The sequence below is a fragment of the Rhinatrema bivittatum genome, chromosome 4 (assembly GCF_901001135.1).
Source record: "Rhinatrema bivittatum chromosome 4, aRhiBiv1.1, whole genome shotgun sequence".
In the NCBI taxonomy this organism is placed as follows: domain Eukaryota; kingdom Metazoa; phylum Chordata; class Amphibia; order Gymnophiona; family Rhinatrematidae; genus Rhinatrema; species Rhinatrema bivittatum.
Window position 1 is genome coordinate 333515904 of NC_042618.1, and position 19469 is coordinate 333535372.

Sequence of the window (19469 nt, forward strand, 5' to 3'; positions counted from 1 at the left end):
CTATGCAGCCCAGCATTCTTCTGGCTTTTGCTATCGCCTTGTCGCATTGTTTCGCTGTCTTCACATCATTAGACACTATCACCCCAAGGTCCCTCTCCTGCTCCGTGCTCATCAGCCTTTCCCCCCCCATCGAGTACAGTTCATTCGGATTTCCACTCCCCATATGCATGACTTTGCACTTCTTGGCATTGAATCTCAGCTGCCATATCTTCGACCACTCTTCCAGTTTCCTTAGATCCCGTCTCATTCTCTCCACTCCTTCCGGCGTGTCCACTCTGTTGCAGATCTTAGTGTCATCCGCAAAAAGACAAACCTTACCTTCTATCCCGTCTGCAATGTCGCTCACAAAGATATTGAACAGGACAGGTCCCAACACCGATCCTTGCGGCACACCACTTAAAACCGCTCTCTCTTCAGAGAAGGCTCCATTTACCATCACACATTGTTTTCTGTCCGTCAACCAATTTGCAATCCAGGTCACCACATCGGCACTCACTCCCAAGCTTCTCGTTTTATTCACCAGTCTCCTGTGCGGAACCGTATCAAAAGCTTTGCTGAAATCCAAGTAGATGACATCTAGTGCTCTTCCTTGATCCAATTCCTTGGTTACCCAGTCAAAAAAGTCAATCAAATTTGTCTGACAGGATCTTCCCCTGGTGAATCCATGCTGCCTCTGGTCCATCAATTCTCCAGACTGTAGATAGTTGACTATTCTCTCTTTCAGCAGTGACTCCATTACTTTTCCCACCACCGAAGTGAGGCTAACCGGTCTGTAGTTGCCTGCCTCTTCCCTGTTCCCACTCTTGTGAAGCGGGACCACCACCGCTCTTCTCCAATCACTCGGCACCACTCCCGTTTCTAGGGATCTATTGAACAGGTCACACAGCGGACCCGCCAGAACATCTCTGAGCTCCCTCAATATCCTTGGATGAATCCCATCAGGCCCCATGGCTTTGTCCACTTTCAGGTTCTTTAGTTCTTCCCACACATTTTCTACTGTAAAAGGATTTTCATCTATTCCCCTTCCCTCCAGTTTCTTGTTGTTTAGAGATGGTCCTTCTCCAGGGTCTTCTTTAGTGAACACAGAGCTGAAGTATTCGTTTAATATTTCTGCCATTTCTTCGTCTCTCTCTACACATTGATCATTACCACCTTTCAATTTCACTATACCACTTTGGACCTTTCTCTTTTCGCTGATGTATCTGAAAAATGTTTTGTCACCATTTTTTATCTCCTTGGCAATCCTCTCTTCCGCTTGACTCTTTGCCAACTTGATTAATTTCTTTGTCTCCCTCAGTTGATACAAATATTCTTCTTTGTGCTCCTCCCTTTGGGATCCTTTATATTTCTTGAATGCTGTTCTTTTAGCTTTAATTTTGTCAGCCACCTCCATTGAGAACCAGATAGGTTTCAGTTTTCTTTTGCTTTTCTTTACATTTCTAACATATAGAGCAGTTGCCTTGGTGATTGCTCCTTTTAGATTGGTCCACTGCTGATCCACATCTCTCTCGTTCTCCCATCCTTTAAGTTCTTCCTCCAGGTAGTTCCCCATTTCCTCAAAGTCTGTGTTTTTGAACTGTAAAACTCGGGTCTTTGTGGTTCTTTTCCCTATTATTTTAGTGATATTAAACCATACCGTTTGATGATCACTGCTGCTGAGGTGGGCGCCCACCTGGACATCTGAGACATTATCTGCATTAGTGAGCACTAAGTCGAGTATAGCTCCTTCTCTCGTGGGTTCCAACACCATTTGTTTGAACAAAGATACTTGCATGGCATCCACTATCGCTCTACTATTTTTAGTTTCTGCAGATGGGATTTTCCAGTCTACATCTGGCATATTAAAGTCACCCACGATCACCACTTCTCCCTTCTTACCTATCTTATGGATGTCTTTAACCAGATCTCTGTCCAGCTCTTCCTTTTGGTTTGGAGGCCTGTAAACCACTCCAATATAAATGGATGCTCCGTCATCGTTTTTTAGGTCGACCCATAGAGCTTCTTCAATACCCCAACTTCCTTGTAGCTCAGTTGCTTGGATGTTGTTTCTGACATAAAGAGCCACACCTCCCCCTTTTCTATCCTCTCTGTCCTTCCTTAACAAGTTGTAGCCTGGTATTGTTGTATCCCATTCATGAGATTCTGTGAACCATGTTTCTGTGATAGCAACAATGTCCAATTCTGCCTCAGCCATTAGGGCCTGCAGATCTGGGATTTTATTTCCCAAACTATGAGCATTTGTGGTCATAGCCTTCCAGGTACTCTCTTTACGGTTATTGCATTTCCTGGACTCCTTGTGAGATAATTGTTGAAATCCTACGGAGCATGCCTTTGTACTCAAACATGATTGGAAGACTTTGGAGTGTTTTAGAAGAAGGCATTTACAAAATGCTATGTTGCATTCTCGCATAACATGCCTCTAGTCGTCCACTTATATACTAGTCTGGAAAAAGGCGCAAGAATTCAGACTACCTCCCTCAAGAGATCAGGGTGAATTCAGTTTGCTATTGCTGCAAGGCAAGGAGTGCAAAAAGCAGCTTGCCCACTTGACATGCAAAGCCTTTGAAATAGTATCAAGATCCTATATAGTGGCTATAAATGAATGCAGACACTCATGTCTGTGGGTGTCTAACCTACTACAGCTACTATTATCATTTGTAAAGCACTACTAGATATATGCAGCACTGTACAGATACATATAAGAGAGTCCCTGAACTTAAAATATAGCGGCACAAACATACATGACAACATGCATGAAGACATGCAATTAATGCTTGTGCATGTGGCTTGTATTGAAGGGAATCTCTTTGGAGAAGAAGTCAAGAAGACTGTAAAATTCTCAAAGACTAACATAATGATGTTTCAGTCTATCTCCAGTACCACCTCCAAGCCAGCCTTCACCTCCAGGAAATACTGGAGAAAACACTTCCAGGGCCCAGCACTTCTAGCATACTCCAGACGACAGCTTTTGACCTTGCCATCATAAAGGTAGAAGCTGTAAATCCATAGTTAGTACTCCCTATTGGAAGGAGATTAAGATTTTATGCAAATTGTTGGCCAATTACCTCAAACAGCTGGTTCTTTTGGATAATATCAAAAGGCTATGGTTTATGCTTATTGGAAATCCCTCCATATTGCCCACCAAAAAGAACTTCAACTCTCTGTACACACCAGGAATTAGTGAATTTGGAGATTTACTCCCTCTTGCAGGACAGCACGGTCAAACCTATTCTATTGCGGGAACAAGATGTTTATTCCAGGTATTTCTGGTCCTCAAGAAAACTGAGGGGGGATATCCCAATATAGAATTAAGAGCATTAAACACCTCATGAATGAAAAGTTAGATGTTTATCCCAGAGCACCTTAGCACCTCTAATGAATGAAGACAACTGGCTATGCCAGGGATGGCAAACTCCAGTCCTCGAGGGCTGCAAACAGGCCAAGTTTTCAGGATATCCACAATGAGCACGCATGAGAGAGATTTGCATCCAATGGAGGCAGTGCATGCAGATCTTTCTCATGCATATTCATTGTGGATATCCTGAAAACCTGGCCTGTTTGCAGCCCTCGAGGACTGGAGTTCACCATCCCTGGGCTATGCTATCTGGCTTTGATGGAAACCTTCGCTCACATATAGATCGAAATCACAGGAAGTATTTCAGATCTGTTGTGGGGATTCTTCTTCAGTAATATGTACTGTACCACCTTTTGGATTTGAATCGGCAGCGAGGGTGTTTACAAAATGTCTGCCGCTTGCACAGTTTTTATGCAAATTGGGGTTCATGTGTTTCTCTACTTGGGTGATTGGCTGGTCAAGGGCACTACTCAGGCAGAAGTGTTCATATCTATGCACTGCACTATCTAGGTGTTGGAGTTACTACAGTTTATCAACTATCCCAAATCTAATCTGTCTGCACCCTCAATTGAAATTCATAGGAACTTTGCTATACATGGTTCAGGCCATGGATTTTCTCCCTCCTATCAGAATCTTATTTATTTATTTAAAGATTTTTTTATATACCGAAGATCATGTACTAGTACATATCGCTTCGGTTTACAGATAACCAGCAATAGAATTACCATATACATGGTGTACATAGAACAATAAACAATCAACAGTGCACAGTTAATAAATAAGTAAGGTATACATTAAACAAGGAGAATTATGAATTAAGCATTAGATTTTTACAGAGAACAATTAATGGGTATACATTGAAACTTGGCGTAATATACAAGTGGAACATTAATATGTATGGTGCATTATAGGTAGGGTGGTACTTTATTGGTAGCATGGGAATTTAAGTGAAGGCTTTGGTGAAGAGCCAGGTTTTCAGTTTCTTCTTGAATGTCCGCAGGCAAGGTTCTAAGCGCAGATTCGTAGGCAGATTGTTCCAGTGATTGGGGCCAGCAATCGAGAAGGCACGTTTCTTCATTGAGGACTTAGCAGGGGGTACATAAAGGGTGCCTAAATACATTGTTCTAATGGGTCTGGAGGCTGATTGAGATCAGAGAGGGCAAGTTAATTAAGAACATAAGAACATAAGAAAATGCCATACTGGGTCAGACCAAGGGTCCATCAAGCCCAGCATCCTGTTTCCAACAGTGGCCAATCCAGGCCATAAGAACCTGGCAAGTACCCAAAAACTAAGTCTATTCCATGTAACCATTGCTAATGGCAGTGGCTATTCTCTAAGTGAACTTAATAGCAGGTAATGGACTTCTCCTCCAAGAACTTATCCAATCCTTTTTTAAACACAGCTATATTAACTGCACTAACCACATCCTCCGGTTTGTGAGTGGATGGTTTTGTGTCCTTTTTTTTTTATCTTTTTTTTTTTAATCTTTTTTTTTGAATCTTGGACTTAGTGTCCACATTTGAGAAAGTGAGGTAGAATGAGCAGACATCAGCCTGGACCATTTATTTATTTAAGCAATTTGTAGCCTGCTGTTTCACAAATCTCAACAAGTAACAGAGGATACATACATTAAAATCAATGCATCAGCACATGATTAATACGTATAACATACTATATATCAATAAACCAAAGTAATAAGACAAAATAGTGTTCACTGCGAGGCCTGACTCAGGTATCATAGAGTGCAGTCAGTGGCATTTGTCTTCAAAAGCCATAGCAAACAGGTATGTTTTAAGGTGTTTTCTAAAACGAAGCAAGTCATTTTCAGCTCTAAACTCTTCAGGCAACACATTCCAGAGAGTTGGACCAGCTATACTAAAAATCCATTCTCTAGATGCAGTTAAGTGAGCATGCTTCAAGGTCGGGACTTCCAGTAGTTGGGAGGAAGATCAGAGGACATGAGTGGGGTTGTATTAGCGGACAGCAAGTTGGAAACATGGAGGAAGGAGAAACTTAAATCTGATCTTCCATGCCACAGGTAGCCAGTGTAAAGACATCAAAACAGGACTAATATGGTCTTGTGTGAGGGAACCAGAGATTAGCCAAACTGCAGAATTCTGAATTAATTGCAACACTTTCAGATGCAAATGCAGAGATCTAAGAACAAGGAGTGAGTTGTCCAATGTAGAGAGGATCAGGGATTGGGTGATTAATTGAAAATCTGAATTGCCAAGGAAAGGGTTGAGAGAGTGTAACAATCGCAATTTAAAATAGGAAGATTGTACCCATGAACAAATCTGTGGGCACAGAGACCGAGAAGTCTAATAGGATTCTTAGATTATAGGCTTGGTATTTAATCAGGATAGATAGATTATTAAACAAAACTTGATGGGAAATTCTCAGGTGGCTTCCTAGCCAATAGCACCACCGCCATCTTATTGATGTTTAATTCCAGCTTATTATCAGTCTGCCAGCTGTTTACTTTTGAAAGACAGAAATTTAATTTTTGAAGCACCGAGTCAAAATAGGCAAAGATTGGGGAAAATAACTGAATGGCATCAGAGTAAAGTTTAAAGGAAACCTCTAGGGTTGACAACACAGAACAGAGCAGTGCCAGGTAAATATTAAACAGTGTCACAGATAGAGAGGATCCTTGTGGTACACCAGTGCATAGGGAGTGAACTTCTGACAAACTGTCACCAATTCTTACTCTAAATGCGTGTTCCGATAGAAAAGTTGCGAACCATGAATTAAACCATCATGTTGAAAATGTTGGATCTTATGTTGTCAACAGTCTTCATTAATTCCCTGGGAGATACCCAGTAGACATTAAAATACCAGTGGAATTAAACCACTCGGGGTCTTTAGTGTACTGAAGAAGCTCAGAGACTGTCTTGGTGGCGCTTCCATTCTAATCTGTCAAAGAGTATGCTCTGCTAAATTCAACCACATATATTTGTTCTAACCACACATGCATCCAACCTAAATGGCCTCTATGCTCAGGGTCCCTGGTCTTTCCAGGAAAGAGAACTTAAATCAACCTTCTGGAGCTGAGCACTACACTGCGCTCTAAGGATTTTCAAAATCAAGTGATCAATCATTTGTCCTAGTCCAGACAAGAAGCCATGGTCTATCTAGACAAACAAGGAGCAACTGGATCTCTCCTCCTGGGCAGCAGTAAAATTGTAGAGCGAATCCATCTTGTATGTGGCAATCCTAAATATCTGGCAGCCAAAGAAATTGACAGGCTGAGTCACCAGTTAGTCTCACAAGCAGAGCCAGTGCTTCCATTAGGCGGTCGCCTAGAGCGGCAAAATCCTGCTAGCATGAGGTCCAGAGGGGTGCTGTGCCAGAGCCAATACCACTATAGAAGGGAGCACTGTGCTGGAGCCACTGCCACTAGTAGTTAAGTTAGGGGAACTGGTGAATAATCGAAGGTTTGCCTGGGGGCACCAAATATGTTTACACCAGCCCTGCTCACTAGTGGTCCCAAATCAAACCCCTCAAGAAAAAGTGCTGTTTGCAGTTGCACTGAACAGGAAGGTACAGGAATTCTGATCTGACATCAAATGTTTTTTCCCTACACTGGAGATAGTCTTCTCTCAGCAAATACTTAAATACCTCTGTGACAAGAGCGTTAAACTCAAAAGAGACTCAGACTGGTTTCTCATAATTCCCTCATGGCCAGGATTGATTTGGTTTTCAGTCATTTGGGATTTATCAATCAGAAATGAATGAAGCTGGAAATTTCTCTAGTTCTAATATCCCAGAACCAGAAAATGTCACTTCACCCCACTCTTTTCCTCGCTCTCATGCTTGAATGATGAAAGTGAGGTGATAATATTCTTTTAGTCTGTTCAATTTAGTGTCTTAGATGCTTCTGGCTTCTAGGAAGGAATCCACTAGAAGGTCTAAATGGAGGAGGTTTGCTGACTAGTGTGTTGTCAAGGCCCTAGATATCTTCTCTTTTCCCAGAAGAAGAATGCTTGAATAACTTCTGCCTATCTCAGAGTTTGGACTCAAAACTATCAGGATACATAATACTGCACCTGTATACCAGGTTATATAGAAGGGAGACAGATTTCTGTACATTTTAGTTGCTAGATTCATGCAGGGCTTGTTTCATTTCAAACCTCCTATCAAGCCATTCACAGTGTCATGGAATAGCAGGGTTCTAAACCAGCTGGTGAAAGTTCATTTTCATCCTCTGGCCTCCTGTGTGATAAAGCAGTGGTTCTCATCCTTTTTTCGGCTGGGACACACCTGACAGATGGTTCTCACATGTGTAACACGCTGAACATGTGACCATCACGGGGCTAAATGTAAACATGCACTCTGCATTCACAGGAACCCCTTCGACCCCCAGCAATGAGTGCAGAGCAGAACTAGGGCATTACCCGTATAACTCACCATAGAAAAAAGAATCTTTGGTTCTGATGACATCTCAGTAAAAGCAAAACAGACTCCCTTTACTGGCAGGTACAATACCCTTCCTTATGAAAAGACAGTAATTTACCACTAATGCATATCCTAGTAAAAAAACACAACAAATAAGATTGATACAAATGCCTACATGCTAATAAAATACCTCACTTTGGTCACACACACAGAACTGACCTTCACCAGAAAGACCACAAATTATAAACATTGAGACAAACTGGAATGGAAAACCAAAAAAGCCAGTCTGCATGCAATGCAAACCTGGAGAAATATAGCACCTAACATAGTCCCAGGATCTGCAATAATGCACACAAACTAATCCGTACAAAGTTACACATGTATTATGGAACACACTCAAACAGTAACAACCCTATCAATGAAAAGGGAACACTACAAATATTAAACCAGGCCCTAAACACTAATACACCTCCTATTAGGAAAACAGAGCCAAGCTGCTATAGATCCCCACACAGAAATAATTGAAAAACTATACTAATAAATGTTACAAAACAGCTGATGAACAGAATAACATCCAACAATTAAAAACTCATATTACTTATTAAAAATTGTCCAAATATCAATAAAATATTTAAAAACAGCAGACACATTACATAATACCCAATAATTAAAATGGCAGTCAATCAAGAAAAATAAACTTAAAGCCACCTTTACTTACCCTCTCTAGCAACTCTCCTACTCCTTTCCCTTGCAGGCCAATAACACTCACCAGAAGCAGCAGTGGCTGCTTGAAGCTCTCTTCACAGTCATCTTCCTTAGGGTTCACAAGTAGTCGCTCACACAGTCTCTGTCTGACACGCACCAGACACCTCCCTGACCAGTCTCTGCTCTCACACATGCACCAGTCACCTCCCTGACCAGTCTGTCTCTCACACACGCACCAGTCACCTCCCTGACCAGTCTCTGTCCCTCACACACGCACAATCCAGTCACCTCCCTGACCAGTCTCTGTCTCTCACACACGCACAATCCAGTCACCTCCCTGACCAGTCTGTCTCTCACACGCGCACAATCCAGTCACCTCCCTGACCAGTCTTTGTCTCTCACACGCGCACAATCCAGTCACCTCCCTGACCAGTCTTCTCTCAAACAGACACTTGCTCTCTCACTTTACATACAAGCTCTCAATCGCACAAATGCTATTGTTCCCATTTTACCACACACACACACACACACACAAAGCTGCCACTCAGGCACCCATTCTAACACACACCCATTGTACCACACGTACACAAACTGCCACTCACACACACACACATACAAGCTGCCACTCACACACGCAAGCAAGTTTCCCCTCTCACGTGGAGCCTTTTCTCATTGTTTGGCCAAATAAGCCTGGCCTCTGGCTTGAGCCGCCGGCCTGGCCTCCAGCGGCAGCATGCAGTGTTTCTCTGCACTTCAGCTGCCGCCTCTGGCGACAGCAATCAGCATCACTCTGCTTTTCAGCCCCCTCCGTGGCCTCTGCTGGCAGCACACAGCATTACTCCACTACTAACTGCATCGGCTCACTGGAGGATGATCAATCCCCTGATAGGCCAGTCTGCCCTTGGGGGAGAAGGGAAGCACAACTGGGGCAGAGGGACACCCGGGAGCCCCGACACACCTGCCGATGCTTGGTGACACACCAGTTGAGAATCGCGCTAAAGTACTTAATCTGGAAGCTCACTTTTTTGGTGGTGGTCACTTCACCCCACAGAATTGGACATCTTTAGACCCCAGTAACTTATCCACCTTCTACTAAATTCCATCATAACAGGGTGATGCTGCACCCACACCCTAAATTTTACCTAAGATCTTGTTGGATTTCTATCTTAATCAGTCAGTTGTCCTTCCAATGTTTTTCCCAAGGCCATATGCCAACTAACATGAACAAGCCCTGAATCATAAGAGCCATTGTCTTCTATCAGGAGCTGACTGAAAACCATAGTAGGTCCACGTGTTTTTGTTTTATTTTGCTCCAGTAAACTTAGGATTGCTGTTTTGAAAAGAACACTGTCTAATTGGATAGCAGACTAAATATCTTTCTCTTGCGTCCAAGCTGGTTTGACCTTCAATGTCAACCATGGCTATGTCAGTGGACCTCTGTTCACATATTTACATCATAATTACTTGTTTAGATTCTGACTCCTGAGACAACAGTAGGTTTGTAGAGATTGTTTGCAGTATCTCTGGGTGTTAGAGTCCAGTCACCGTTGATCCATTATCTTGTGTTAGAACTTTCTTCCTGTTAAAAAAAATTAAAATGGAAATTCTGATCTATTAGAACTAGTTATTCTACATCATTTGCAGGTTTGTTGCTTAATCTGTTTTGTTAAAAAAAAACATCTCTTAGCAAGGGAGAAAAGCCACTTTACTTTCTTCAAAAAGGAAAATGCATTTAGTAGATTAATAAAATAATTGGCTGTAGTTTGGAGTGTATTTTCAAAACTTTGTTTTCATGAAGAAATGTTTAGTTAGTAGAAAATGAAAAATGAGGTAATATGGAGTGAAGAGAGCCCTTTTTCTTTTATTCTGATGAAATGAATACAAACATAGATTGATGGCAGATGACTGCTTACCCAGTCTGTCCATTTTCCCCTCCTGCTGTAATTCTAGACACCCCATCTGATCTCCAGCTTTACGCTCATGTCCCCTTTAATCTTCTGTATTTATACCATGTTTTCTTAAATTCCAAAAAGGGTTTTTCTCCCACTGTAAAGGCTCCTTCATGTATCCAACAACCTTTGTGTTCCTGTGTGCATATCCTTTTTCAGCCTAATACAATGACCTTTTGTTCTAGAACTTTTTTCCACTGAAAAATGTTGTCTCTATGTTGTTTATACCTCTGAGGTATTTGCATGTTTCATATCTCCCCTCTCCCTCCTGTTCTCTGGTATATACATATTTAATTCCTTAAATCTCTCCTTGTAGATATTTTGGTAGCTCTCCTCTGGACCTTGTATGCTGTCTTTTTGGCAGTGTGACGGCCAGAATTGGACAGAATACTCCAAATAGTCTTACCAATGTTTAGTACAGAGGTGATATCACGTCCTTTCTTCTGCTGGTTATATTACTCCCTAACATTCCTCTGGCTTTCACCACTGGCTTGGGTTATTGGATACCATTCCCAAGTTGCTGCTCTTTTCAGTGCAAAAATGTACATACCTTAATCCTTCCCTCACCCAAACCATTTAGGAGTAAATACAGATGATATGTCATTAGCATCAAAGCTTGGGCATTTTCAAAAACACAATAGTGTCTTTTTGATGGTAATCATGTTAGCCAAAAAGGGGTTATTCTTTCGAGAAGGTGAAAAATTGTGTGGATTCCAATTTTTTTCATAGTAACAAGGTTTGTGTGAAGGATTGTTTTTATTTTAGATTGCCAAATAAGTTTTCTATGAGCAATTTATGAAGCATAACTATAGTGTGGTCTTCTTATAATATCAATACTACACACATAAGCTGTACCACGCAATAATTTAATAAAAGATTTAATGTGGGAGAAGATTTCACACACTAGAAATTTTGTCGCTCAGTAGGGCATTGATGACTTTCTCATGAAAAAAACAAGATATTGAAAAAGTCATGCAAATAAAGGCATTTTACTAATTTCTGTATATCAGAGTTCAGTTTAATAAATGCTTATCCCAAAGGCCCAAGACAATGTACAAAACAAGAAGAGCAATATAAAACATTATTAATACAAATTAACAGTAAGCTTCTGTCATATATATATACACACACACACACACGCATATAACACATATACAAAAAATACACTTAGCCCACAAGAGATGATTTCTGTCTGACAATTGGTAGAGTTTGTATATATGAGTAGTATGCATGCAAACCTGACCATCCACTAATGAGCAAAGACATGTACTCTCTGAGATACGTGCATGTACTCTCTGAGATACGTTATGCACGTATCTCAGAGAGATATGTGCATAAAAAAATGAAACCATCCTCTCATCCCGCTGAAACCATCCCGTCTAAACTTCTTCTCTCCATTCCGAAAACCTTTTCCAAACCTCTGTCAGTCATACTGAACTGCTCACTAGAACAGGGCATGGTTCCCAATTCACTTAAGCATGTGGTAGTTAAACCTATCCTCAAAAAACCTAATCTTGACCCCACCACCCTCTCCAACTTCAGACCCATTTCCAACCTTCCCCTCCTCGCTAAAACTCTAGAAAAGCTTGTTAACTCTAGCCTTTCTGAATACATTGAACAGCATAACATTCTACCCCCCATGCAACATGGCTTTCGAAAGCACCTGAGCACCGAAACCTTACTCCTCTCCCTTACTGACACCATTATCAAGGGAACTGACACTGGTTCCTCTTACCTCCTTGCTATGTTAGACATCTCTGCAGCTTTCGATACCGTCAACCACACCATCCTCCTTAACATCCTCAACAGTATTGGTATCACTAGAATTGCACTCTCCTGGCTGAAATCCTATCTACATAATCGCCAATTCACAGTTCTCCTTGATAACAACGAATCTGATGTCATCAAACTGGATCAGGGCGTTCCCCAGGGCTCTTCTCTTTCCTCTACCTTATTTAACCTCTACATGCTTCCTCTCACCACCCTCCTCACTAATCTTGGCATCAAACACTTCATCTATGCAGATGATGTGCAAATCCTCTTCCCCTTCTCTGACTCTCTAAACTCAGCTCTCCAAAACTGGGAATCATGCCTGACCACCATCAACAAACTCCTCACTGACATGCATCTTGCTCTCAACCCTCAAAAGACTGAACTCCTTATCATTTCCTCTAAACTACCCCTTCCTTCTCCTCCCCTATCCTACTGCTCCACTACCTTCCACCCACATATCCGTAACCTTGGTGTTCTCCTTGATAATCAACTCTCTTTCAAACCCCACATCAAGCTATTTTAAGTGACTGCTACTTTAAACTACAAACTATCAGAAAACTCAGACCCCTCCTGCACTTCTCTGACTTTTGCACGGTACTTCAATCTATCATCCTTTCCAAAATCAATTACTGTAATGCTCTCCTCCTCGGCCTCCCCTCCAGCCACACCAAACCTTTACAACTCCTACAGAATGCTGCCGCACGTATCCTCACCAACACTAGAAAAAGAGATCACATCACTCCTATCCTCTTTGATCTCCACTGGCTACCTATCCAATCACGTATCCTCTTCAAAACTCTATCCCTCATTCACAAAAGTATCACTAATGAAAACTTCAATTGGCTCTGCCCCCCACTCCTTCCTCGCACCTCCACTAGATCCACACGTCCTGCCCTCCAAGAAACACTCCGTTCCCCCTCTATCAAACCATACAAGCTAATTCATACAATGAACAGAGCCTTCTCCCTCGCCACCCCCACTCTTTGGAACTCTCTCCCTCCAGATCTCCGCACTGAAACATCCACACCAAAATTCAAAAAGAAACTAAAAACTTTGCTCTTTCAACAAGCCTACCGTCCCTCTACTCCCTCCATATAATGTATGAAATCCATTTATCCAGATGACTGTTTGACTCTCTTGTAAATATGCTTTCTTGTAAATATACTGTACATTAGTTCACAACTATTATAATTATTGTTTACTCTCTCTGTCGCAATACCTTTGCTCTTGTAATGCCTTGCAACTTTAATTGTTATAGTTACTGTTCTATGTAAAGGCTCTGCCTACCATGTTTTGAGTTAAATGTACACCGATATGATGTGCAAACGGTTATCGGTATATAAAAAACGTTAAATAAATTAAATAAATAAATAACTCAGAGCATACATGCATGGTGTTCAGCAACTAGGCTGGAACATATGTATGTCGCTTTTTGGGTATGCAAGCACACTGCTTGCCAGTAGAGTCCATATACAGTAGAACACATGAAAACGCCTGCCAATTACAGAAATACCAACCCTAGCATCAGGTAAGCGAGTTGTGGGAGTGGGCTGGGGAAGGCGGGGAAAAGAGTGCTCATGTCTGCTTGGGAGGGAGGGAAGAGAGTGCTGGGTTGGGCTGTGATGGGGGAGAGAATGCTCGGGTGATACTGGATAGGCAGGACCGGTGGAAACATTTGTCTGCTCATTTCTGTTTATACTTTGATCTCTTTAATTCTGTATTTGGTGAGGGTAGGTCTGTGTTCTGCATGTGTGACCAAGGTGAGGTATACTGCTAGTGTGAAGTTTGTGTAGTGATCTATAACAACTTGGCTTGTTCTGTTTTCCTAATAGGAGATACAGTAGTGTTTTAGGGCCTAGTCTACTAGTGTTGCTTTTTGATAGGCAGGGTTGTTACTGTTTGAATGCTGGTAGTTAGTGCTGTTTTGGTATAGGATGTTTGGTATAGGATGTTACTATATTCTATTGTAATGGCTTTCTGAGGGCCAGCTCCACACTCAACATGCATTGCAATAGGTTTGATACTAATGGATTCCAAGTGTCTTTTTATACTTTTTTTCAGGGTTTTGGGTTTGGTACCACAACAATGTACCACATGCCTTCACCCCGGTTTCAATGTAAACCGGGGTGAAGGCATGTGCTAAACCTCGGTATATAAAAGCTTCAAATAAATAAATAAACAATGTATGTTTTTGTAAGTGATATTTTTACCTCAGAAAACAGTACTTTGAATGCGCTTTTCCATGTAAAATCTGTTATAAATTCATATATTTTAATTTTGTATCGGAAGGGTGGGGCCAGGGGGCACAAGGCTTTTAAGCACCTAATAGCCTTGCACTAGCCCTTTTGCAAGGAGGGGGGGGGGGAGAGAGAGAGAGTGCAGGTGGGGCTGCAGATGGAAGTCAACATATGTTGGGGTTGGACTAGGGAAGGAGGGAATAATGCTGGCATTGACCTGGGGAGGGGGGGTTGGAGTGTGCTGTAGTCTAGTTGGGGAGATAGGTCAATGTGTGCTGGGATTGGATTGGTAGGTGGGGGAAACAAGAATGCTGAGGTCCAAATGGAAAGGTAGGGATTGAAGGGTACTTAGGCCCAAATGAAGGAGAGAAAAGAGTGCTGGTGTTGGACTGTGCTTAGGCTGGGTTGGAGTGTGTTGGGGCAGAAGGGAAGTGCTGGAGCTGGACTTGGGAGAGGGGTTAGTGACATGACCTGTGTTTAGAGAGTGCTATAGTACAGGGGAGAGGCTGCTGGGATCGGGCTGTGGGGAGAAATAGAGTTTTGGGGTCAAGCTGGGGAGGGTGTCACTGTGTTCTAGGATCCAAATATAGAGGGGTGTATTAATGGAGTTGGCCTGTAGATAGAGTGCTGGGCATTCTCTATGTGATATACCGTCCAGTGATTATTAAACAGGTATCAGCTGGAACATAATATAAATTACAACATGGTATACAAATGGTAAAATATAAAATGAACAAATCAGAAATACAGCTCAGCAGGAAGTACATAATATAAATAACCAACAGCATAAAAATTACAAGACCTTAAATACCACCTTGTAAGGAAGCATAGCAATGACAAAATACACAAGTCAAGTTTAAAAAAAAGTTTACATTTGAAAAACATTTATCAGTCAACCATTTAACCACCTGGATTAGTTAAATTGCATGACCAGAAGACCAGTAACCAGAAATAAAAATGCTCATGGAATATGATGCAAAATATAAATGGTTTCATAATGTTGCAAAATCATGAAATGTAGTATTCAGGGACTATGTATTAAAGTATAATATGCTGAAAAACCGCACTGCAGAAGAAATAAGAGCAGGGTTGTTTTAATGCCAGCTTCAGGCTAATGCTATGTTTCTATGTGTGCCGGAAAGAAGGTTTCTTTAGTTCTGGCTAGAATTCGTGTTTTTAATGCTACTTTAATTATTTTCTTCATTTAAGTTAAAAGCGCAAATGACTAAAATGTTACAATGTTATCAATATTTTAAAATAAAGCAAAATTAATGAATTAAGAAATTGAGCATGCTATTTTATGGGTAGGAAACTGCAGAGAAGAGTTTCAGGGTGGCAGAGTTGGAATTTATATGAATACTTTTCAATTTAAAAAATTAGGCATGTAAATTACTCCTTCTGAAGAGCAGATGTAATTTGTGCATATACTCAAAAATTCTTTGTCCTTTTTTTTTCCATTTTGGTAGAGATGAGGATTGGGATTCAATTTGTTCATTACAATTCAGTTTATTTGCCGAACAAAAAACAAATTAAAAAAAAAAAAGAAACGGGGCCTTCTCTGGCCCCTCTAACCCCTTTCCTGCCTCTCTCCCCTTCCGTCCTCCCCAAAAGGTTGCTGGCGCAGGAAACCACCCCGGCTCCCATTTACACCTTATGTGGGGTCCTGGTTAGTGAAAGGGGCAGGAAAGATGCCACTCTCCTTCTGCCCTTTTGATGTTACTTGAAAATTGTGCCAGCCGGTCCTGAGACCAGTGCCTTAGTGACATCAAAACGGCACTGGTCTCAGGCCTAGCTGGCGCCATTTTGTTGTATGGTCATATATAGGAAATGTCATTGACTTTTTGTATTTTGTTTCAAACAAATGCACATTCCTAGTACTCGGCCAGTTTCCCAAGTATTTCAAAGCAAACCTATGTACATAGTTTTGCTTTGAAAATACTCTAAAGTCTACATGTACAATGCTTGCAGACTTTAATTCTATCCAGTCTGTGTGAAAATTACTCTCCCTATGAATATCCTCATCAGAGTGAATGCAAATGAAAAAGGTGAGAGATCCTCTCCTGAATATTTATTTCTTAATGATAAGTTTTTGTTTTTTTTTAGCACAGCCTAACCGTTTTTACCTTTACAGAATTTTCTGCACTATTTATCACCAGTATAGATCCCAGTATGCATGACTGAGCTAGAAAGGATGAGCGTCAAGAGATTGAACTCTTCAATGCCCTACCCTGCAGCACCCAACCATTTAGGCCCAAGTAAATCCCATTTCATGTGTTAGAAATTTGCTAATCTAAGCAGATAGGAGATTTAGTTATTTTTGATGTCTGGATAATTGCAATACTTGATTTTACCATCCTTTTTATTAATTACATTCTCTGGCGTAACAATAGCTTCTTTATTTAGAAAGGTTTTGCTTGATCGTTTTTTGTTTTTATTTTTTTTACACTTTATTTATTTATTTATTTTTTTACAGGCGCTCTGCTGGAAAAGAAGGTGGAAATGGACAAGCGTGGAATGGGAGTGACCGATTATAATGGAATGGTCACCAAACCCCTTGGCTGCCGCCCACCACCAATCTCCAAAGAGTCTTCCATGGACCGCCCCACATTCCTTGACAAGGTAAGTTCTGTACCTTGAATATGATTAAAAATAATTCAACCATTAGTAGGGACTATGGGCCAAATGATCACCGATAAAAGAGATTGTTAAAAATATATTTTAAAACATGCAAATTAGTTTCCCACGAGGCCTAGTATGAAACGTTTGTTTTGTAAATTTCTGGAAATCTTAAATCTCTGGTTGATTTACTAAGCTCTATTACAAAGTTGCATTCCTGCTCTACTTTCCTGTCACTCTGTAGTTACTGCTGAGTTTCCTGTTTAGCCATTGTAAGGAAAGTCATGAAGTCAGATTGCTCAACTGGCTTGATTTTTCAGAACCATTTTTATTTATTTATTTTTAACTAGTGTCTCCTTTAGGAGTTGAATAATAGTGGTTGCCTAATCTACTCCACTATGACCTGGATCTCTTTAAAATGTTGTCAAGGATGGTAAATGTAAACATTCTGAATTAATAAGCACAGTAGGAAGTGCCTCTTATGGGGACCATAGTGTTACCACATTCAAGATTAGGATGGCAGAACTGCTTTAGTTGCTTTTCCTTTTCTGTCATCTATATTTGTGCAAATTTAAAAATGTATTATGCCACTAGAGGCACCTGTGACCTGTATTAAACAGAGTCCTTATTACACTATCAATGAATACCTGATAACGTCCAACAGGAGAGTATAGGGCCAATAGGAAGGAGAGAAATAATTGCTGATGTGTGTTCCACCCCAAATGTGTGTGACATAAAATTTTTGGAAAACATGATTTCTTTTTAAATTCCTTAGCACTTACAAAACAAGAAGCACATTTCAGAAGTTTGCATGTTTAAGTTAAAAACTGTTAACCAGCAGAAAAAGCTCTTTAAAATACATCAAAATACCTTGGAAGTTTAACAAAATAGTCATTTTAAAGTTCTCAGTAGAACAAGCTAACATGCATTTTGGCTGCAAAGCGAGCCTGTATCAGGGCTAAAATTCTAATTTGAAGATTTAGTTCAAAAACATATAACACAAAAAATGCCATGACAGGTCAAACCATGAAACTCAGCATCCTTTCTCCAACAGTGGCCAGTCTGGATAACTTCGAAAACAAAAAATTGCAGATACTAATGAAAAGCTTATTCCCTGTTGATTACTCCCAGAAGTAAGAGGTGGTGATCCCTAGCCTACCTGGCTAAAAAGTGTTATTGGACCTGCCTTCCAAAAACTTTTAAAACCATTTTTAAATTCAGCTATACTAATAGCCTTGAGTGTGTCCTCCGGCAATACATTCCACAGCTTAATTGTGTATTAACTGTTTTAAATCTACTACCAGTTTCATGGAATGACTCCTAGTCCTAATACTATTCAAAAGGATAAATAATTGTTGCCTATTAACTTGTTATTCATCATTCATAATTTTATAAACCTCAGTTATATCCCTTCTCAGTCATCTCTAAGTTGAAGATTCCTAACCTAAACTTTAATTCATAAAGGAGCCTTTCCATACCTTTATCATTTTTGTTGCCCTTCTCTGTACCCTTTCTAGTCTGGGTGCATCCTTTTTTTCAGATGTGGCAACTGAACTTAAAGAAATGCTTGCAGTGTGGTCACATCATGAATCCCAATGGGGCATTATGATATTTGCTGTTTTGTAATTTTGTTTTCTATTCCTTTCTGAATAAGTGCTAATATTCTGTTTGCTTTTTTGGCTGCTGCTGTACACTGAGTTGAGAATTTCAAACTATTAGCAACAATGACTCCAAGGTCTTTTTTTCTGAGCGATAAATCTTAACGTGAAATCCAGCATTGTGTATATATAATTATGGTTCCCTATGTGCATCAGTTTACACTGGTCAACATTCCATCTGCCATTTAGATGCCCAGTTCTCCAGTCTTGCAAGGTCCTCATGCAGTTCCTCATAGTGTGCTCATGCTAGTTTGAATAATTTTATGTCATCTGCAAATCTGATCACCTTACTCGTTGCTCCCTTTTCCAGATCATTGATAAACATATTCAAAGACAATTAAGATCCCAGTATAGATTCCTGGGGCAGTCCACTATTCATCTCTCTCCATTGGGAGAACTGGCCATTTAATCCTACAGTTTCCTATCTTTTAACCAGTTAAAATTGCTCCTTGAATCTCATCATTTTCAAGTTAAAATACAATTTTGGGGAAAAAAGTATTTGTAAGCATCCCAATCTTTTTGAGCTGGCTAACAGCTTTTGTTTTTAACATAAACTCCAGAAGTAAAAGAATTTTTTTTTTTAACATGAGTGTTCTTTCACTTGTTTTTTAAATATTTTGGTTGGGAGGACTTTTTAGTGGCAATTGCAATAGCATTTACTTCCGGAGAATTCATATTAATATATATAAGCATTATCTGTATTAGAGCATTGCCATATACTGGGATTGCTAACTATCCAGATTTACTCCAGGCTGTACAAACTTTGAGTAGTGTCTG

The 19469-nt window shown here is 40.6% G+C and overlaps 1 protein-coding gene across 4 annotated transcripts in view; it reads left to right on the forward strand.

Moving 5' to 3' along the window:
• The window catches only part of TNRC6C (trinucleotide repeat containing adaptor 6C), a 309688-nt gene that overhangs the window by 186604 nt on the left and 103615 nt on the right, over window positions 1-19469 (forward strand). For all 4 annotated transcript variants that reach the window (XM_029600392.1, XM_029600391.1, XM_029600389.1 and 1 more), the window contains one exon: window positions 16892-17037. In XM_029600392.1, the coding sequence (XP_029456252.1) occupies window positions 16892-17037 (146 nt within the window). The remainder of the gene's footprint in view (window positions 1-16891; window positions 17038-19469) is intronic.